This window comes from Cryptotermes secundus, unplaced genomic scaffold (assembly GCF_002891405.2).
Source record: "Cryptotermes secundus unplaced genomic scaffold, Csec_1.0 scaffold967, whole genome shotgun sequence".
NCBI lineage: Eukaryota > Metazoa > Arthropoda > Insecta > Blattodea > Kalotermitidae > Cryptotermes > Cryptotermes secundus.
In genome coordinates this window covers 1,376,604-1,399,762 of record NW_019731236.1, presented here as the reverse complement: position 1 = coordinate 1,399,762, position 23,159 = coordinate 1,376,604, and the positions used below count along the sequence as shown (strand labels likewise).

At 41.6% G+C, this 23,159-nt stretch overlaps 1 protein-coding gene across 5 annotated transcripts in view; it reads left to right on the top strand.

Annotated features, from left to right (window-relative positions):
- LOC111866636 overlaps window positions 1–23,159 on the top strand; it is a 350,737-nt gene that overhangs the window by 91,041 nt on the left and 236,537 nt on the right. For 4 of the 5 annotated variants that reach the window (XM_023855772.2, XM_033752358.1, XM_023855775.2 and 1 more), the window contains one exon: window positions 16,736–16,947. In XM_023855772.2, coding sequence (XP_023711540.1) covers window positions 16,736–16,947 — 212 coding nt within the window. The remainder of the gene's footprint in view (window positions 1–16,735; window positions 16,948–23,159) is intronic. The other variant, XM_023855774.2, reaches the window with a different exon arrangement.

The window sequence follows — 23,159 nt, the reverse complement described above, 5'->3', positions numbered from 1 at the left end:
CTCCAGGACTTCTACAGCACGCAGAAAATTTGCCTCGTTATTAATTCAAACACAGAGTGGTTTACATTTCTTATGATATGGGCAGACTTGCTAGTAAAGTGTTTTTCTCAGATCTGGATTTTAAGACGACTACTTTATTTATATTTTATTTTTAGAGTGAGCCAGGATAGCGTTGTCAGTATAGCGACTGGCTACGGGCTTGACGACCGACGGGTCAGAGGTCGAGTCCTGGTAGGGTCAAGAATTCTCTTTTCTCCACGTTGTCCATACCGGTTCTGGGGCCCACCCAGCCTCCTATCCAATAAGTATCAGTAGTTTTCCTCCGGAAATAAAGCGGCAGGGGCGTGAAGCTGACCACTCATCTCCAACTAGTGCCGAGGATAAGAAAATGTGGATTTATACGTCCGCTCCCCCATACGGCTTCATGGCCTAGTGCTTAATTAGTTAGGCACAAGAACGACTTACCTTTTACTTTATTTTTAGATGTTAAATTAGGAAAATGTCTCAATTTACATCCCGATAAATACTGCTCTTATGTTTAACCTTACCGAGAGTACTTAATCCAGTTTTGGACACGCGGAAACATTCTCTCTCTAACACCGACAAACCTCTTGGTAAGGATGCATCCTAGTTCTAATTTCGTGTCCGAAGTGCGGGATCCACCATCTACTTGCGATTTAGTTTATTGCCACTTGCCAGAGGCACTTTACTTGCTGTTGCATGTAGAAACCCAGAGTTCTCACATCACAACAGAAGAGAAGTAACACACTTAAATATGCATTAGCAAGGAGTTTGTGTGCGCACTTTCCATAAACATGCTATTCACTCCACGAATCTCTTTGTCTTCCGGCTACAAAGTTAGATGTAAATATTCATTAAAGGGAGCGAGATAGATGGGAGAAAGAGAGAATGAACAACAAAGAAAAGAATGTATGACGTAGAAACTGTATGAACGTATCTCTTACGTTTCTCCGTCGCTGTACTTCTGTGGTATTGGCAAAAGGCAGATCCTGTAGCACTGTGCATTGGGAAACTGTAATAGGAAGGTGGGACGTGCAAGCATTGTGGCTATACATGTAGCGGGCCGCACTGCTACATTCACTTTGTTCGCTAACACCGAGAATCCAAATGCTCTTAACATTCATGAATATGCACTCATTTGTAACATGTTACATAATTTATCCGTTTTATACTGTCATGGTTTTCCGTATTGCTATTAAAGCTGTGTTTATTTTTATTAGAAATTCAGAAGAACTACGGCACAGTCTCTTCATATTCAATAAAAATTGTGTTATTTCAAACCGCAGTCTATTTTTCTGCATGTAACTGTTAGAAAGAAGAGAGCAAACACTTGGGATATTTTCATAATGCAAAGAAAATTTATACTGATTTATTTGTAGTGATTCCTTTTAAATACAAATATTCTGTTTTTGGACATTATCCATCGTCCTTCCTTTATCTAAAGCACCGTGCTGTTTATATTTCAAAACAAAACATTTTGGGAGGCTGGATTCTGTCTCCGTTTTCAGGTAAAACCTACTAAGTTGGGCCAAATCGATAGAGCTAGTCCCCATTTCCGGACACCTCCACCAGCACCAGATAGCGTATACAAGCCACCCACAGCACTAACCATCTGCGAGAGCTAAGACAAGACATTAAACTATTAAATACTTCGCACGTATGAGGCCTTAGACCAGAGAACTGTCAATATAGAAATCATCACTGGAGAGACGAAATTCTGCGTATGGTAACAAAACAAGTTTTCCCACTCAATCTAAACAGGACTGAATTGTAGTTCTTTGAATTCTGCTGTGATAACGAGAGTCCAGATGGGGGAGATGTCCAAGCTGGGTTCACTGATCGGAAGGTCTCTTTGAGACATGTGGGCGTATTCCTGTGGTGTTTGGTTCAATCTGCAAGACCTACGCTTCATTCCAACAGATTTTGTTGCTTTCTTCTTACGCATGTTGGGCTAATTATGATTTTTCAAGCAGGACTTGTGTAAGGTTATGGTATTTGTGCCTTTAATGCGTACTTCTAAAGGTCTTCATGTTACATGGGATGTTGTACTTCTTCCTCTGCTGGGCATCTATAACCGGTCCAGTTTTCATTATGTCCCACGCAGTGTATGTTTAGTTTTGAAAATGGTCCTGAGATAAATAACAGAATAGCACATCTCCTGATGTACATTCTTGGTCCCCATTGCTCTGGCTTGTAAGTGCTTATAATCCAGACGAAGCGTAAAAATTTCGTCGTGGTGCATGAAAGCGAAATACGTCAGAATAACAACGTCACATCAGGTTTCCCTAAGATTCTGGGACGTCTAATTGTTCTTCTCTCTAGATGTTCGCCTACAAAATTTTGTATGCATTTGATATATCGTGTACCAGAACTAGATTCCCGGCCCACTTCTCCTTTTGGATTTCATTACTATATAAACACTTGGGTTTTTATTCCCTATATAAATTTCTCCAACAGTTGATGCAATGTTCTAAAACTATTAAAAACAACATTTCATGTTACTCTTATAATTTATATTTAGGAAATATTTGTTAAACAGTGGCTTGGAAACCTACGATCCAGAGACTAAAAAGCTATTCAATTTTCAATTGCATAAGCGATGACGTAACAGAACTAATTAAATTTAATCAACAGAATAATTAAATTTCATCTTCCATACGTGAGCGTGCTCAGATGCCGCTTGAAAGAATTATTTAGGGACAATAATGCTTCACGCCGAAAATTAGAATACCTTATAATTACAGTCCACAGGCTGAGGTACCTGTCGATTAATTCTGTTGCTTTTCAAGCAGTATTTTCACGTTTTTTGATACACAGTTTTATATGAAAGTGGGGTGGGACTAAGCCCTTCTACTGCGCCACTTCTGGCCTACTGTACCAGCCCCCAGATGATAGGTGAGGGTGATTGTGGAGCAATTTGTGGAATGAAGATTGGCAGGGGAAACCGAAGTACTCGGAGGAAACCTGCCCCAGCGCCACTTTGTAAACTACAAACCCCACTTGACCAGACCCGGGATCGAACCAGGGCCGGCGCGGTGGGAAACCAGCGACTAACTACTTGAGCTATGGCGCGGCCCTTGATACGCAGTTACGGTACACACTACCAGGAGCTGAGGCGTCGCTCCCTTGTTTCTGATTCTTTCTCTCTGTGTACATGTAGGCGTGACTCGTAAAGAAGATTACAAGTCAAAGACCGGAGAGAAAATCAGGGATGCAAGCGTTTCGAAATAGCAAATACAAAGAAAAACAAATGAAGAAATGGATTGACGAAGAAAAAACGAATATCTAACTTCCTCACGCGGCGCCTGAAGTGGATGGGAATAAACACTTCGAAAATGGAGAACGAATACAAACTGAGCCACAGATGCTGAGGCGATTAGCAGCATGCTGGTAGTGGAAGGCTAGGAACGATGACACCATTCTGAAATTCCAAGACAGTAGTATAATTTAGCTGCGCCCTCTAATCTCCGGGCTTCTGAGACAGTGGTCTCCAAGGAGCCAAGGAGAGGACTGCGGAACAGCGCATGAGCAGCGGGATATGGCGTGGTCAGATTTGCCATATGCAGAGTGTTCTAAACGTGCTCTCCCTAAACACACCATAAAATTACTCCAAAAGTGGGGTTCAATTATGACTCACATTTCTAATATCGCCTACTTCTCTCTTCTCGCGACGAGGTACTGCACTCGGATGGCTATTGGAGTTACTTCCAGAATCTCTTCCTTTTAATGTTCAGTGAAGTTCTGAGTGAGATGTCCGTTGTATAGACTTTAACGGATTATTTAATAGAGAATCTCCAGTGGCAAGTTATCTGACATAATTTGATGCTACTATAGCGATAAAATTGTTGCAGTCATTGAAGTCATAGGCTCCTTGGTTTGCAGGCACTTAACAGATAATCCGTTCATGGTACTCTCAACTAACTGACTTGTTTGAAGGGGCCGTCATGATGAAACCGTCCAGTGTTCCTAATGTCGCCCGCAATTTTATTTCTAGTTTCGTCTGGTAGGCGACATTTTGGGTGTTCATGTAAATCTTCCTTATAGTGCTGTGGATATCAAGGCGTAGAACATTGGATACGGATTCGATGTAAAGATTTTAATTGCAGTACGGAAGAAAATTATTGGCCTGCTTGAAGCTTCAGAGGCGTTTGCTTTCCCAAGATCAACTCTGAAGAGTAACGTTAAGAAGCAAGACGATTATGGAAGGATTGGCGGATATACCGTTGGAAACGGAAGTTATGCTACCTCTGAAGTTGAAAATAAATTATTTGAGTGCTGTTTGATTATGAAGATAACTTCTCACCGTTAAAAACTTGATAATTAAAGCGAATTTCTCTCCAGTTAGCTGTTAGTTACAACATACATCACCAATTCTCTTTCAAAAAACTCAGTAGGAGGGAAGTTTTTATATGTTTGGTTCTAAAAATTTATCATAAGTTCTCCTTGAGAAAATCTCGACTATTACCCATTGCTGGTTCAGTGCCCTCTCATGTGAAAATATTGCAAAATTCTTTTCGGTTTTGAAACCCGTACTTGAACGCATCAAATATTCAGTTTCTGGATTATTCAGTGTCAGTGTGTTAGAACCGTGCATAACAGGAGTAAAAGAGTTATTTCGCTGGAAGGTAAACAAGTGCATAAACTGTTCTTCGCCTAAAGATATGCTCCTGTAACGGTGGTGACTTAACTTCCAGCTGCTGGCACTTACGTCACACCGACGGTAATCTTTCCGAGGAAGAGGACAGATGCAGAGCTCTTGAATGGAGCTCCATCTGGAATATCGCTGGTTACTACCGCTCGGCCTAGAACCAACTAGACTTGTTTACTCAGTGGTTCCATCTCTGCTGTAAAACCGAGGAATGAATGTCCTGTTCCTCTCTTACTGGACGGCCGCAACTCCCACGACTGGAACCACGAGGGTGTTGACAACTGTGTTCCTTCCGCCACATTCAGCTCCTCACATGCAGTCTTTGGATGCTGTATATAGAAATATATATAGAAATAAAAAGTCAGCTATTGCGGTTGATCTGCACATTTTTCAGTAGAGGGTAAGATATAACTACCACCGCGAAAGATGAAAGGTGAGACAAGGCTATCCCTGTAACAGACCATGGAGGCCCACAGGTTTGTCAAACGTTGAGGCTCCCACATATTATAGACAACCGGCTCACAGATGGCGGTGGTATCGCTTATAATAACACCCAGAGTCAATTAGCATTGAGATCCAAGCGTACTGAATAAATTTTTTTTGACTCCCNCACACCGACGGTAATCTTTCCGAGGAAGAGGACAGATGCAGAGCTCTTGAATGGAGCTCCATCTGGAATATCGCTGGTTACTACCGCTCGGCCTAGAACCAACTAGACTTGTTTACTCAGTGGTTCCATCTCTGCTGTAAAACCGAGGAATGAATGTCCTGTTCCTCTCTTACTGGACGGCCGCAACTCCCACGACTGGAACCACGAGGGTGTTGACAACTGTGTTCCTTCCGCCACATTCAGCTCCTCACATGCAGTCTTTGGATGCTGTATATAGAAATATATATAGAAATAAAAAGTCAGCTATTGCGGTTGATCTGCACATTTTTCAGTAGAGGGTAAGATATAACTACCACCGCGAAAGATGAAAGGTGAGACAAGGCTATCCCTGTAACAGACCATGGAGGCCCACAGGTTTGTCAAACGTTGAGGCTCCCACATATTATAGACAACCGGCTCACAGATGGCGGTGGTATCGCTTATAATAACACCCAGAGTCAATTAGCATTGAGATCCAAGCGTACTGAATAAATTTTTTTTGACTCCCGAAAACACAGATTGATGAACAGATATGTTGTTATTTTGATTTTCGCGTGATTTTTGGACAGTGACACTTGAATCAGTTGAAAATGACATATCGTTACTCACACTGTTTCAGCCTTAAGTTTTTATTCTCATCACACGCTGCAAATAATTTTATTATCTGTGTATTCATTATTATTTTTACCTTAATGAGCCCACTACTTGCTGTAGGCGTTTTCTCTGTTTCCATGAATGCCTTTATTTTGCGTCAATCGTTTTTCTTCACAGAAGCCGGGGGATATATTCTGTGCACTCTGCCAGTAGCCCCAGGGTTAGGGGTCGTTGGAATGGGCTAGTTTGTTCAAGCTGCATATATGTTCGAATTCTGTGTGTTGGTGTAATTGAATCTGACGAGACTGTGGCCCAGGGATACCTGATGAAGCGGTTGGTGTTATTTGTGTAAGGCTGTTCGGACTTGCTGATCCTTCTTCCTGACGCGTGTAAACATATGCGGCTACGTTATTCGCAATTGCATATGCATGCTCTGGAATTGCTTGTGGATTGAATGAGTAAATACCACACCCCTAAAGCCTGTAGCCCGATTCTGTTTCAATCACCATCCATTCTGAATTCAGCAGCCCACCATTGTGATGCCCACACGTTCCATTTCCAGAGATCCAAAAGAGATTTGATAATACGCATCTCTGGAGGGTCTTACTGATTTGAAGGACGACCAATAAGGTAGCATCAAGAGGGATGCAAAGACGCACATGCATTTTTCTACTTCATGTTGAGGCACAGTTACATCAGAAGAGTGGGACCTGTGACTGCCAAAAGTGAAGAATGAGCCAATCTCCTTCAAAGGAATAAAATGTCTTTCAGTCACTCTATATAGGATCCTATTTAGAATAGGTAGTTTAAACTCTCATTTCGATTCGAGAATTAGTGAGCTTCAGACTTCGAACCTATCACTTTCCCCCATTTTCTTCGTAGATGCATTGACGTGAAAAAAAAAAATATATCCCTTCTGCTATACGGCATGCGTGTCACTGTTTGAGCCGATGTCACGTGTTGGCTATCATTAAAGCATTTGGTGGTCAGTATCATGTACTAGGTATATACTTCTGTAGGATAAGAAAGGATGTCTTAGTGGGGGGTGGAGCCCAGCTGGATCCACTCGGCACGGCGGCCATTGATTGACCTATAGCCTGCCCCGGGTGGTTATGATGATGGAGGATTTGGTTGACTGAAGATTGGCAGGAGAAACCGAAGTACTCGGAGAAAACCCGCCCCAGAGCCATTTTGTTCACCACAAATCCAACTTGACCATACCCGGGATCGAACCCGGGCCGCTGCGGTGGGAAGCCAGCCACTAACCGCTTGAGCCATGACGCGGCATAGAAAGGATGTCAGTTTGGATGCATATTCAAAAATAATTTTCACAATTATTAACTTACTCTCAGCTCATCCCCAAATCGGATATACNTTATAACCAAGTTCTACTGTAATTGACATCTCCTGAGCCTTGCATAATGTTCAGTTTCTGGTAGCTTCGCATAAAGATCTGCAGCCGAGTATGTTGCTATTTGAGATTATTCGTTAAAACACTGCAAAACATTGTTACTCTGGTGCGTGATACAGTGTCTTGAGGATAAGAATATGGGTCCCAAAATCAACTTTAAGGTATGAATATTCACTGTGCTGGAAAGATTTCACGTTATGAATGATACTCAGGTCTTGCAATTAATAAACATTTTTCACGACTGTTGTGATACGTTGCCATGTTAAGTGAGTCCCTTGTCTCCACGTCACTGCGCGTCCTCAGGTTGCGGATGGAGGCGACGCCATACAGGTAGCTGCGAATATACTGAATAAGTAGTCACGGAGAGCCGACAAGGGGTAGTCCTCCAGATGGAGGTTGGGCGTGGGACTAATAACTCTTCACTGTAATGGGAAGGCTTCTTATGAAATGTCTCAAAAGACCTCGGACTTTGAATGATTCTTTGGTTAAAAGATCTAAGTAAAGGAGTGCTTTTTAGTGTGAAAGTCAGTAATAGTGTTATAATTATTTTTAGTGACGACGTCTAAGTACCCAGTAAATCCAATTACCAATCCGAAACCCGTCTTTAGTCACCCATACACGAGACAATATTAGAATGGATCTTAGAGAGACAGAATGTAGGAGCATGGACTGGATTGGTCTGGCTCAGGATAGGGGCCGATGGAGTGCTCTTGTTACCATGGTAATGAACCTTCGCGTTCTATAAAATTCGGGATAATCTTGAGTAGTTGCGCAGCTTGCAGCTTCGCAAGAGCGGCTGAACTCCAAGAAGTTGCTTAGTTTGTAACAGGTTGCTATAAAGGTGGGTTGTAAATTTTGAGGGAATACTTTACTTAGCGGCATATTTTGCATCATATTACGTTACACAGGTCATGGCAGCTTCTAGATTACCGGATTCTAAACGGTTCTGATCATGATGTCTAACACTCAGAATTGCTGTTCTTTTACTTTGTCCATGGTCCGGTATCCTAGAAATAAGAAAACATAATTATTTAGAAACTGGATTTTTTCCGTCCTTAGGTGACGGCGGGTGGGGTGAAGACACCTACTCTGTAGGTCCCTTATAAAGAGCTAACCAATGATTGAGGTTAACTCTTAGGGGCCCAACGGAGTAGATAGCTTCCTTTCTCACCTGAAGACGGAAACAGATCCAGTTTCCGAAACATTATGTTTTCTAGTTTCTAGAATACCGGACGATGTACAAAGTCCAAAAGCCTTCTGAGCCTTTAGCCTATATTGCTTTCCGCCGTACATCATATGGCCTATCTATGTTTTTAAATTCGTTTTAAGTGGAAAGCTCATATGTACTTATACAGGAAAGTTTCCTCTCTTTGCATGTTCTTGTAATAGCTGCTGAATGTATAGACAGAAGTCCTTAACAAACGTGTGTATGTTGCGCTATATAATCATGATATTTTCCCCCCGTTTCATCTTCACCACAGCTAATTTAAGCAGTAGAGTACCCACATTCTTAAACGTTGTAGCTTTAGTGCATGGATCTTAACAATATTTTTATCCTTCACCGCAAATTCTTCGTTTAGTATGCAATTTTTAAAACTCTTACTGCAATTTAATGATAAGAATAAGAAAATTATTACCGCGAAATTGAAGAGCAGTACACTGAAAAAATGCATTAATTTTCTATGAAACCTATTACTGAAACAGACGTATGAAAAAGAAGAAATCACTCACTCACTCATAGAGCTGAGCCCTTCTTGAGGAGCAGCCAATTCTGGAGCTACTCAAGGATTTCCCTGCATTTTATGGAACCCGAAGGTTCTTTACCGTGTTCAAAAGAGCCCCCAGTTGGTTCCTATCCTGAACCAGATGGATTCAATTCATACCATTTCTTCATATCTCTCTAAGATCCATTCTTATATTGTCCACCCACCTACGCCTTGGTCTTCCTATCTGGCTTTCCTACCAATATCCTATATGCATTACTCTTCTGTCGCATTCATGCTACATGCCCTGCCCACCTCATCCTCTTTGTCTTGATTTTTCTAATTATACTTGGAGAAGAGTACAAGTTATGAAGCTCCTCATTATGCAGTTTTCTCCAACCTCCTGTCACTTCATGCCTCTTCGGTCCAAATATTCTCCTCAACATTCTGTTCTCAAACACCCTCAGTCTGTGTTCCTCCCTTAATGTCAGAGACCAAATTTCACACCCATACAGAAGAACACGCAAAATTATAATTTTTGTATTCTAATTGTTATGTTTTTGGACAGCAGACGAGAAGACAAAAGGTTCTGGACTGAATGGTAGCAAGCGTTACCCGAGTTCAGTCTCCTCATAATTTCCTCCATTAAGCAAGAAATAACTGTAAGAACTAATTTTAATATGTGTACGGATATTATATTATGAATTCGGTTTGTGCCGTTCGTAAAATCTCAGTTTCAGAGCCTCTTGATTGCTTTCTGAAATCTGTATAAGCCGTTGCATTCAGCTGTGTTATCTTGTCGCATGAACTGCGTGACGCTCGTCTGGGTACACTCTGATGCATGCTTGAATATATGAGGGGACGCTTTGCGGAATCACAATAGAGCTAATTACATCAGTTCAAACAGAAGATTATCAGCATAGCATGGCAAAGCGCAGTGGACTAATATGCAATATGGGAGAGCCCGAGGCATCCTTGCAGCAGCTCTCCTCACAGAATTGGTAAGATTCTCGTTCCAACCTACAACAGGCGCCTTGGGGCAGTGACCTCGACTTCATTGCGGAGTTTCATGGATAATTTTAGAGAAACGTTGGGATAGGCACACATTGTTTCTCAAGTATTTTTGTTAACGTAAGCTACAGTAAGTTGTGACGTAGTTTGCCTGGTGTTTGGTATCTTGAAAGAGATAAAATAGTGATTTACCGTTACTGCACAAAATTAAAGTGCTAGGAAAACTGAGGAATAAAGACAGAGGTAAAGAAGAGAATTTCAATGACAGGGAAACACAATGAGGTCCACGGTTAGGGAGCAAGAGACGTGGATTCTTGTGTAGGAGGAGGAGAAATTGTTGTAAGATAGCTGCTATCCCCTAACTCTGCTTCCTACGCACGCACGCACACACACATACGTGTTCAGGATCCTGTGGGGTAGAGAAAGAGAGAGAGATACATGTAGAAAGAAAAGAGATAGGATCATATTGATGATATCGTAGACTGCTCAAAGAGGGGAAGCAGTCCAAACCTTTTTGAAGTTTACGAATGACTGAATCGAGACAAACAAACATCGCTGTAGACAAACCGTTTGTAGCAACGTCCGTATAACCATCTGAAGCTAAGACCTCAAAACTTCCAATCCACTTTATTCGATCAAAAAAACAGAAAGAAACGGCAAGCCAGTAAGTATGGAAGGAATGCTGTAAAGCTATGTCTTATCTCTCTAGCATCTGGCGTCTATATTGTGTCGGTTACATTCAACTGCAAGAAACGTGAACAAAACACTAGCGTCAGAGCGCGTCTTCTTGATTAAGACAGTTTCAGTCCTTTTCCTTTTAATTCATTGTCGAAGCAACACACAAGTTTTATGTAGATGTGGATGTAGCGATTTTCACGGAAAACGCATAAACAAGAAGGAAAGAACAATTCTGCAGCGTAAAATAAATGTTAAGTGAACTTGGATGTTCGTCCTGTTTGAAACGACAGAGAAAGGACTATGTTGTTGCTGATGCTGCCTCACCGTTTGTCGACAAAACGTTCTATTCTTCTAGAAGATGTAGGCGCACCATTATCGTTTATATATTTAATTTGTTATTGTCATTAATTTTCTTGCGTGTTTATGGAAAAGCGATCATAGTGGACGCTCGGTCTTAGACATGAACTGTCTTCGGCCCCTCACGCATTGGGATCGTGGATTCGAACCCCACTTGAGGCATGAATATCTGTGTGCCTTTATTCTGTGTTTATGCTGTCCTGTATGTGCGGCGTGCTGATCCCCGTTCAAGGAGTCCTATCTAGTGTGTAAAAGATCAAGAAACTGAAAAGCCGCCAAGGTCCAATAAAAGTACCCTAGAGCCATAGAGAGAGACAGATAATGTTTATGCCAATTTTATTCAGGGTTCAGGATTTGAATTCATTTTTGCTTAGTGTGAAATTAAATTCACAATTCATATTCATCATCTGTTCTTTTGTTTCAGCGATTAACTCAAGAAATTCGAGAGACTCATTAAATTTGAGGTTATTTAAATTAACATATGCTGAATATTTTATAACAGTTTCTCATTTCTACCGTAGATTTACATCGAAAATTATAATTTACATCTTCTGAAAATTGCAAATATTTGCTTTGAATGGTAATACTTGTGCAAGAGTATATTTCGGATGTCTCAGATCAGTACTGGTCAGCCTGGAAGTTACATGTTGTTTATATTTGGAACTGCTTCAGCTGCAGATATTTCATAGCGTTCAATATGATGGGAAGATGATCCTGAATGATTATTAAATATTGATTTGCAAGCAGAGAGTCGTGGTTTACTTACAGGGCGTATCCCACAACTACTTTCGATAAAACGATTTAAACACAAGAAACCTGGTCAAGATAAGAAGGACGGAAGGAGCAGATTATGTATCACGAGGGGAGAAAATGTGGACGGAATTCAGTGCACCTGGAGGATGCAGTACATGAGATGAATAGCAACGCAGAGCTCCACAATTTTTATTATTCACAAATTATCATTTGTCCAGTATGACGTAGCTGATGTAGTTGAGAGTGCAATATGCACTTAGATGTTAAGAAAATATGGTGTGAGGACATGAATTTGATTCAGCTCTCTTTCTGACAACAACAGTAGCTACAAAAACACAATTTGTTTTGAGGGCATACTGTTTGCAAAGTTAAACAATAATGCGCCCACCTTAAAGCTATATTCGGCTATCCCTTTGACAGCGATAACCAGCGAACCACTGCAGCTAGGAGTGGGAAATTTCCAAAAAAAATTGATAGACATTGATCATAATCACACCTACACATTTACCGTTTTCTTTTTACAGAAATTAGAAATTTTGCGGCTGTATGGAGCTTTTAGTTTATATTTAATAATTTTGGAATTATGACCAGACGCACGACACTGAATTATGTAGTTTCTGTTCTGGAACTTCTTCTANCCACGCCCCCCTGCGTCGCTAGGGCATAACAGTGGCGGCAGCGGGAGGGCTACCTCCACGCCCCCCTGCTCCACGGCATTACATTACACATTGGATTTTTTTACACTTATACACACGACTCGGAAGTACAAGTAATTACAGCGTCACCGCTAATTTCCACGTTTCACAAATCACAACAGCACCTGCTAAGCCTGTGTCTTCACTAGCTGTTCCTTGGCAACAGCTTCTAACAGTATAGTGTCCTCAGCTTCTCGCTCTGAAGTCCTCTCTTCACAGACTCCCGTACAGAACTGACTAAGCTCAAATCTTATCCCTTCCTTATAACATCTCGGCACGGACCACATATAAAACACAGCTCTTCTATTATTGTGCATTGTTGCGTTTGTGCTGTTGCTGGGGGAACGTGTTTACCGAACCGAAACACAGAAACGGCTCCATCTCACTGTCGTTGCATAGCAACAGTTCTATACCCTACAGTAGATTTAAGCGTCGAAGAAAATCATGTATCATATGATCTTTCCATAAAAATTTATAATATAAATTAAACATATATGACATGTAAATTTTAGTTTTATTGTTTTCCTAAAATTGCTGCAAACATTTTCCTTAAGGCATATATTTTAGATATTTTAGCCTTATAATATGAGTATCTTGACTGATTAGCTTTAAAGTAGTAGCAATATAATATTGCGCGTTCATTATAATCTTTCGGTGCAGTGAAAATAAAGAGAAGGTTACAGAAGCCTGAGTATTTTTCTCAGAGATAACAATAGGAGGCTATCTGTAGATACTAAGTGCAAAGGATGTAAGGTACAGGATATTTATTTAATGTCTGTAACGTAGATTGGCTGTAGTTGTAAGATCCACGGGGTATTTATTTTTATATTAAATTAGGACTAGGTTAAAGCACTAAGATCCTCTAAGGGGCTTTGCTAAACTCAAGAGGGGAAATAGAGGGAGCACTGATTTCTTTACGAAACATCAGCGAGTAGCCTACTGGGCCATATGGTCTGAGACACTGAACCTAGAGCAGACTCGCAGAATTAATGTGATAAGGAACTTTGCCTGTGGTTCGGTATGGGTGTGAAACTTGGTTTCTGACATTAAGGGAGCAACATAGACTGAGGGTGTTTGAGAACAGGGTGTTGAGGAGAATATTTGGACCAAAGAGGCATGAAGTGACAGGAAGTTGGAGGAAACTGCATAATGAGGAGCTTCATAACTTGTCCTCTTCTCCAAGTATAATTAGAATTATCAAGTCAAGGAGGATGAGGTGGGCAGAGCATGTAGCACGAATGGGGGAGAAGAGGAGTTCATATAGGATATTGGTGGGGAAGCCAGAAGGGAAGATCAAGGCGTAGGTGGGTGAACAATATTAAAGTGGATCTTAGAGGGATAGGGTGAGATGTTATGGATTGGATTGATCTTGCTCAGGATAGGGCTCAGTGGAGGGTTCTTGTGAAAACGGTACTGAACCTTCGGGTTCCATAAAATGCTGGGAAATTCTTGAGTAGCTGCAGAATTGGCGGCTCCTCCAGAACGGCTCAGCTCCATCAGTAACTAAGTAAGTAAGGTAATGAGGAATTGCACGTTAAGGCGTAGGGCGTGAGCGAATGAAATACACATATTTTTTATGGACTATAATTGTTGGTAGAAGAAAACAAATTTTCTTATAAAATATTTTATTTACAAGTATACATATATATTGGGAAAATATATTGTCACCTGTATGAGTGAATATAGACGGCGTTTGGTTTGGTAATTGGATTTTTTGAACACTTATAGGTCGTAATTACAAGTAACTATTACGCTATCGCTGACACTCCGAAATTCACTAATGCGCACACTTAAGTCCTCTCAGTTTGCTGAGTGTTCACCGGATATCTGGTAATGGCTTCCAGCAGTGTCCTCCCTTTCCGTACTCCGGTTCTTACCAGCTGTACTGTCGACTCTCAACTCAACTCCTCTCTACTCCTCACTCATCCACTGCACTGCATTGCACTAACTCCACTAACTGAACTTAAAATTAAAGTAAAAGCCATTTTACGACTGGCGGTTTGCCTCCAATCATTTTGTCTTGACTCCAAGCCCTTTGAGATTCACGACCAAGACTTATTTTGCGACTGAACTCTTGCGGTCGTAGTCCTTATGTAACATTCAGCCTGACGAGAAATGGGTTTGTCTCTTATGAATAGGCTTGGCCTCTGTCAAATGTACATATCGCATACTGTACTGTACAAGTGCTCTGTCAGTCCAGACTTTAGAAAGCAGATAATGCCCATCTTACTTATCTTATGCTACAACGGCAGCTTAGTCACTTGAACGGTCGTAAGCTTGACCACCGCTAAGTTTAATTCTCTTAATTTACCACCTCTGTGATCTAGAGTTCAGACGCCCCGCGTTCGATTCCCGGCGCTACAGATTTTTTGACAAGTAGTGGGTCTGGAACGGGGTCCACTCAGCCTCGTGAGGATAACCGAGAAGCTATTTCAAGGAAATAGGGGCTCAGGTCTAGAAAATCGAGATTAACGGCCGTGGAGATCTTTATTTTTATTGTAGAAAAAATACTGTAAATACAAAAAAGGCCTAGGCAATGCCTATCCCGCCTTATGTAGCACATTCTTACAAACATCTTATTCTATAATAGCGGTCACCCCGCGATTCTTAATGTAGATCTTAACTTAAATCTGAGAGTATACTCTTAATAATCAGTACAACTGCTTCTTTTACTTTTCCTACGTATCTATTTTATACAAATATAGGAATGTTATTTATGAAGTAACAGACGCCTTGCAGAAATGTTTTTTCTTCTAGCCTTAAGAACTCTGTAACTGACTTTTGGTATTCTGCTGTTCTCAGACAAAATGTCCTTCATTCTTTCCCGTTGGTCCTCGTACAGCTTACAGTTTCAGACGATAGGTTCCTCCGTTTTCAGCCCATCACCACATTCGCATTCGACCATGGACACAATGTTAAGTCTGTTTAGGCTTGCTTTAAGACTAACTTCGCCGACAAGCGGCGCTCGCTCGGTCGGCATAGTTCGTTTGCGCACTAGAGGCCACGGAATTTGTTTGTTTGTTGTTTTGTCGTGTGAAGAAATTATCTTTCCGACACTTCTGCCCTGCTACATGTAATTTAATATGTTATTTATAACTTAATTAGATCGGGGATAGCGCGGTGTGCATAGCGACTGGCTACGGGTTGGATGACTGAGTGGTAGGAGTTCGAGTCCCGTTAGGGTCAAGAATTCTCTCTTCTCCAAATCGTCCATACTGGCTATAGGGTCCACCCAACCACCTATCCAACTGGTACGGGGGCACTTTCCCTGAGAGTAAAGCGGCCGGGTCGTGAAACTGAGCACTGGTGCCGAGGTCAAGAAAATTTGGATCTATACATCCACCCCCTCATACACCTTCATGGCGTAGCGCTTAATTAGATAAGCACAGAGACAACTTTACCTCTTTTATTTATAACTTGAAGTACACAAACTCGTCAACTGTGTCAGTACTCATGTTCCATCTGATTCATTCGATCTAACTTTACCTCTGTAGTTATACTGTACCGCATCAGTCCTCTTCTTTGTCAGTTGATCTGTCTGGATGGAGACGAGGCACACTCAGCTTAGCGAGCGTTTCCTGTCTCACAGCTGAGATCTGAACTCGGAATGTCCCGGAAGAATGCCAAGCATAAACGCACGGAGATGCAGTCACGATACCAGATACAATAGTATCTTCTTACACGCGCGATAAGTGTTTACATGGTTCACTTCTGTTAAACCATTTTGATGTCTAGTATGTTTCATTCGCATTAACGTGTGTTGGCCAGCTTGTTGAAAGAAGGATAATTAAACAAGGAAGAAAATAAATAGAGATATAACAAAGGAGAGAGAGATAAATGGGAAAAGTGTAAACTGCTCAAGAATTGAGGATGGTACAGTTAACGGAACCTTATAAATTACCAACAAAATTCTAGTAGCTGAAGTAGGTTGTTTGATGAAGGCCATATTGATCTATTTCATGCAGACTCAACGTCTCCACTTGACGTCACTTCCTGGCTAACTTTCTGTTGAAATAATCAGTGGAAATATCGTCAAAGGGATTTGGAGAGGTTTGCGGTTATGTACTGTACGTAGCAACCGCATCTGTGTAATCCTTTCACTCGCTTGACCCTCTCTTCTGTAACCAGCATCTCTCGCAGATCAGAGAGAGAAAGAGAGAGAGAGAGCGGTGGAGACTGGCTAACTTGAATGTATGTATGTGTGTGTGTTTTCAGCAGACTGGGCCCAGAGTTTACGTGGGGTTCGGTTAGATGTCCCCGAAGCGGTTCTGACTGGGGACAGAGTGAGGTTAGCCTGTGATTACGACCTGGAGCATGCTGCACTTTACTCCATCAAGTGGTACCGAGGGGAGGAAGAGTTCTACCGCTTCGTGCCCAAGGAGTCGCCTCCCACAAGGGTGTTCCCATTGCCCGGCATTCATGTGGACGTGAGTAGCAGCCACAACAGTTGTTCTCTGTGTAGCGTAGAGAGATGACCAGTCACGCCTCTGAGGAGCACTAATCTGTTACTCTGTTTGAGTGAACCCTTCTCCGAAATGATGGTGAGCAGCTGCGTCACTCTGAACAACGGCAGTTGGTTGATATGTACGAATACTTTTCGTCGCTACTGAGGGATAAATCAGGGATGACCAGTCTATGGGTTGCGAGGTGCGCGAACTGATGGATACATGTTAAATTTTTCTTCGATCTGGAATATGTATGAGCCAGGGGGTGGCAATCTATACATCTCTGTATGTCGGAGGAAGGGCAATTGATATTTATGGGTCCTTACTCGTGGTAGATCTGTAGATGTAAGAGAGCAGAAAANTGTCTGTCTATCTGTCTGTAGTTCTACAACACTTAGCTGAGTCTTCGCCGCTTTTCAGTTACTTAATCTTATACAAAGTCTGTAGGACCGCTTGGACGGAGGATCAGCCCAACGCAAGGTGTCTACCTAACACAGAACACATAGGGCGAGGGCACACCAAGGAAACTGGCAACCGCAACGCAACCCCAATTTCCGAGAACTGTTATCAGCTCTAGTTAAACACATGTTACTGAATGGAGCAGTGCAAATTGAGGAAACGGTAGAGAAGTCCCCTCAGTTTGCGCTGCTCCATTCAGTAACATGTGTTTAACTGGAGCTGATAACAGTTCTCGGAAATTGGGGTTGCGTTGCGGTTGCCAGTTTCCTTGGTGTGCCCTCGCCCTATGTGTTCTGTGTTAGGTAGACACCTTGCGTTGGGCTGATCCTCCGTCCAAGCGGTCCTACAGACTTTGTATAAGATTAAGTAACTGAAAAGCGGCGAAGACTCAGCTAAGTGTTGTAGAACTACAGACAGATAGACAGACAGCTAGATAGATAGATAGATAGATAGATAGATAGATAGATAGATAGATAGATAGATAGATAGATAGATAGATAGATAGATAGGTGACAAATTTTATCGATCTGTGGGCCAGTGTGTGATTAGTATGACTGACCAATTATTCCCATTGCAAAGTATAGATAGACGCCAGGGTTGCCAACTACATCGTTGTTTGGGGCATAACTGATTGGTACGAATGTACAGTAGTTCTCATTCGGACTTGTGGATGTAAATTAATTAGGTACTCGCAAAACTGTATCAAAGTGCTGTACTAAACGACTGAAAATTCTGCAAGTGTGGGAAGGTTAATGATAAGTAATAGCTTTGTCTAACGGGTCCTACAGAATAGACATCTCTTTGCCATTACCTGTTCAGTCTGTTGCCTGAAGATTGATACGGAAACATTCTCCGAAACGTGATTTTATATTTTAGAACATTTAAAACACATAAAGTGGATAATGTTCAGTATCCCAAAAAATATCAAATGGAAGTTAATTATATTCTACGACGTGACGATATATAGTTTGGTAGAATTTACCGACATTCAAAAGAAAAATAGAAAACAAACAAAACAAACCCCGTGGTTTTAGTCTGCAAGCGAACTGTACTGACCGAGCGACCGCCTCTTGTCGGCGAAGTTATTGCCAATTTTAGCGGACAGAGGGTGTCGCGTGGTCAGCACAACGAATCCCCACGGCCGTTGATCTCGGTTTTCTAGACCGGAACCGCTATTTCTTTGAAATAGCTCCTCAGTTATCCTCACGAGGCTGAGTGGTTCCCGTTCCAGACGCACTACTTCTCAGAAAATCTGGTAGCGCCGGGAATCGAACCCGGGATCTCCGGATCTGTAGCCGGGAACTCTGACCACTAGATGACAGAGGCGGTATTTCCAAAGAAATATACTGCCGCAATTTTCACGGATGAATAATATGCCAGTAATCATCTTCTACCAGAACACATGGTTTCACACAAGTCGAAACAGTATTCTTCAGAGTCGCTGATTTGAGAAACCTCAGATCTCACACAAGTCCCATATTAAAGTGCGTCGTGTGTATGTATGGACTAATGTAGAAGGAACATGCGCAGTTACTGTAAATACAGGCAATTATTTTGAAACCATATCATAGATAAGTTAATTACAGCGTTTGAATTGCCTATTTGAAAAAAAGTGTAACAACAAACAGTAAAGCTTTTATCTCTTAATAGGCAGATACGAGAGGCAAGTAGGTGATGATATATGCATACAGAAGCACGCAGCAATAGAGGAAAATAAATATAGGCAATTTGTCACCGCGGTTTTGCGTCCTGCGTTTGCTTTTTGTATCCATGGAGTCTGTAATGAATGATAGAATGATTTTGATATAATTGGGACTGAGTTGAAAGAGGGATTGGTAGAATGTGAAGTGTCATTCTAGAATTAATCTGGAGTAATTTCGTAATATCACACAGTCAGACGGGGTACCAGAGCTTTATGGATGCGACCTTAATGCACACACACAGAGAGAAGCAGAGATATTGCAAGAGAGAGGAAGAATGTGAAGATACAGGGACATGGACATGCAGATATAGGGGAACAGATTTGCAGATAAAATACTGATAAATGTATTTATACGTACCTCGTATAAATTGGAGGTCGTTAAGAATACGTAATGCATAAGCATATCTGCTCATCCATCCATACAGCCATGCGTACATGCATCCATTTATCTATTTATAAATTAATATAACCGTGTGATGATAGCTCTGAAATTACTTTCCCATGGAAAAGAATTTTTAAGCGTTATCGCATTACATGAACGTAAATTACGTGGCAGATGACGAACGGGAGAACAGGAGTTTGTATTAACATATCGTGTCTACTTTGTGAGTACTGATAATGTTCTGATGTGGATGTGTGAAGTGTGGTATACTATGCAAGGTAGACGGATAGTGTTTAAATGTTTGTGCTAGCTATTCTTGGGGGGTTGGTGCTAAACGTAGACCTCGGCGTTTCATCGTATAACGCAGAGGCCTGGAAAGGAATGTGGGAGAAAATAGGGGATGTTACGAAAGCGTATATAAAGAATGAAGCTGCTTCTCTTTGGATCCTCAAAGGGTGTTGCACTAGTGCCCACACAGAATTGTTCCGCAGCTATATTTTTATATTTATGGCTTTTCTACCGGTTGAGAGAAACGGAAGGAAATAAATGAAGAGGGACAAAGATAAATAAAAAAAATAATTTTTGGAAATTGGAATAGAAATAAGAAAAGGGACAAAATAAGAAAATTAATGGAAGAACAAAACACAGTGATGTAAATAAAGGGACACTAAGAAGGAAATAGCCGGTCACGGTAGCCGAGCGGTCTAAGGCATGTACTGTCTTTGCTCGCTTGGAAACCGGGATCGTGGGTTCGAATCCCACTCAGGGCATGGATGTTTAGTTTGTGTACAGGTAGAGGCCTTGCGACGAGCTGATCACCCGCCCAAGGAGTCCTACCGAACGTGTAAGATCGAGAAAAACCGAAGTGAACGGAGAAGTTCATGGAGGTAGGCCTAGGCCCACTGGGGCTGTAGTGTCAAGGGGGGAAAAGAAGAAGGAAATAACTGTAAAAGGAAGGAAACTCGGGAAGAAAATAAATATTTTTTGTTGCCAAGCAACGTCAGTAGGTACCACTTCATTCAGTCACCCATCGTGACTCCAGCTGCGGCAGTCTTGCGCTGTCGGCGTTGCGTACCAATCCTGCTTAGTTTTGTGCTGAAGCTCCCGTCAGAACAGCAGATAGACTCTTGTTCGTATCCGGACTTTCAGACATCTGTGAGATGCGCACATAAATGTTATTCTCCAAATATTTTAAGTTACGTTTATTATCTTGTTTCTGTATCTGGTTGCATCTTTCAACTGAAATTCCCAGTTGCCTTAATTTTCTTATGCCACTGCAATACACAGTCTGGGGGAAACTATTGTCACGTGTATTATTTTCTATAGGCGGGGTTTTGATTGGTGAATTAATTTATTAGCCACTTAGAGGATCATAACTACAAATAACTATAACACTATTGTTGATTTCCATATTACGGCTCACTGCACACCAAGTCTTCTCAGTATAATTTCACTAGTCTACTTGGTAACCGCATCCACAATGGCTATTCCTCTGCAGTGTTTTCACTAGACGTTTCCTGGTAACGAATCTTCAACTTCTGCTGCCTGTTCGTTAACACTCCACAACTGCGCCCTCAACTGCCCTGTTGCATCATTTTTCTTCAAGATCACCTATCGTAACGGACCACTCAGAAATTACAGCCTCCATTGTTGATACGGCGCGTTTAGAGTACCGTTACATAGCAACGAAAGTTACTCTATTGTTGCTTACGTATTCTTTGGAGCGGGAATGTGTTTGCGGTGTCGTTGCCTAACAAAGAACATCTTTTCTGCCTTCACTATTCCAGCTTTCGGGCTTCAAGTCACTATATACGTAATCCATCAGCCAAGGCATGTAACTGACAAAATTATTCACTCCCTGAACTTTGGCTGAAGAAACCTCGAGGTTAGACTTATCGCACACAAATGGACGACTTTTCGCTCGATTTGTTTCCGACACCGAACACAATATTCTGGCGCTCATGTTGTTTTCCAACATAATGTTCGGTGTTTTAATTCTGAAGTGGAAGAATATGTAGAGCTACGGAGAGAGATTGCTGCATACTGCTTGCTAGACTTACTCCTCGGCCCTGAAAACGGAAGCGGTATATTCCTTCGAACGTCCGATAAACTTCTACCAGATTAGACGGAGTCTTGTCCCAGACGATATTACTCTTCCTACTGATTGATATTCGTAGCTTCTTTTCTTCTCAATCGAAGCAAGGATGATCCAGGATTTTCATTCAGAAAACGAGTGCCCCTTATTAACAGTTCCGAAAAGAAAAAGAACTTATTGGGTTCTTGAAGAAATGCTATGGGGGACGAGACAACTATGATAGATTTTGAAGCTTTCGCTGTAAGCAAATACGTCAAAATCTTCTGGGATGATCAGCCATGTCAACGTTGAAGTAAAAATAACATATTGGAAATCTTCTCCATGTACACCAATAATATCATTGAAGGAAATGGCCATATATCGCACTCAGAGGCTAACATATACATACATATCGGCGAAATGTGGGCCCTAATGTCGGAGACGGAGAAGGTTGGCTACACTGAGGTCTTTAGCTCAACATTGACACTGTTGATCGGCAGGGTAGATTTTGGTGAATTCTTATTCGTGTAAGAAACCTAAACCGGAGGCACCGGGAGAGACAGAAGAAGAGAGCACACTCCGGTGATCTCAGAACTCTCTTGAAGTCAGTACTGAATGGATGTGCCACCAGAGGATGAAAATCCCATAACTAGTAACCAGCATAAATTTAGTATGCTTAGAATTAATACGAGTATAGTAGACCATTTCACACACATGATATATCCTTATATACTTGTGTATGTATAAAGATACTTTGTAAGTATGTGATCTTATCATTACAACGCAATTGCAGGTTGCCTTAACAACGAAGTATCTAGCGCTAGCACGTTCCGTGAACATGCGTTATGTAGATCACGAACAAATAATAAATCTTTTGTTTCAATGTACTGTGGTGTGCCGCCTAAAAGTTGGAATAACGTAAGTCTGATCGGACATCCATTGCTAGAAAACGACTTGTTAAAACACGTTTCCGAGACAGGGCATACAGATACGTCCATTGCCGGGAAACGGTTCAGTAAGCGTTGTTCACGTAACAACCAATGCCTAGAGATAAAATCAATATGTTACCTAAAAATAAAATCATGTTCCCGAGAAACTCAGACAAACGTTATGGAAACGAAACCCTTCAAGAAGTTGTTTTCTAGTCCGTCCGACTGTGGGAGATAAAAGAGCAGATCGGAATTGAGGTCAGAGAAGACCAGATCAGTGGGGAACGAAGCAGAGCTGAGCTCAGAGAAGAAACCAGCTCAGCAATGAACCAGAAGACAGAACGGGAGAGACGACGGACTGGTCAGGTCGTATCGTCTGGAAGATGTGATTTCAGAGCGATTGTATTTGTAATTGTGAACGAGTTATCCAATAAACAGCTTCATCTAATCCAGAATTCACAATTATTTGTCGCGGAACCCCGGACACGTGGCAGTATCGTGCGTACAGGAAGACTAGACGTAGGTGGGAGAATAAATTTAAAATGAATCTTACATAGATAATATGGAGTGGTATTGACTGGATTCATCTGGCTCAGGATAGGGACAAGTGGACGGTTCTTGTGAACACGGTAATTGACAGTTGGGTTC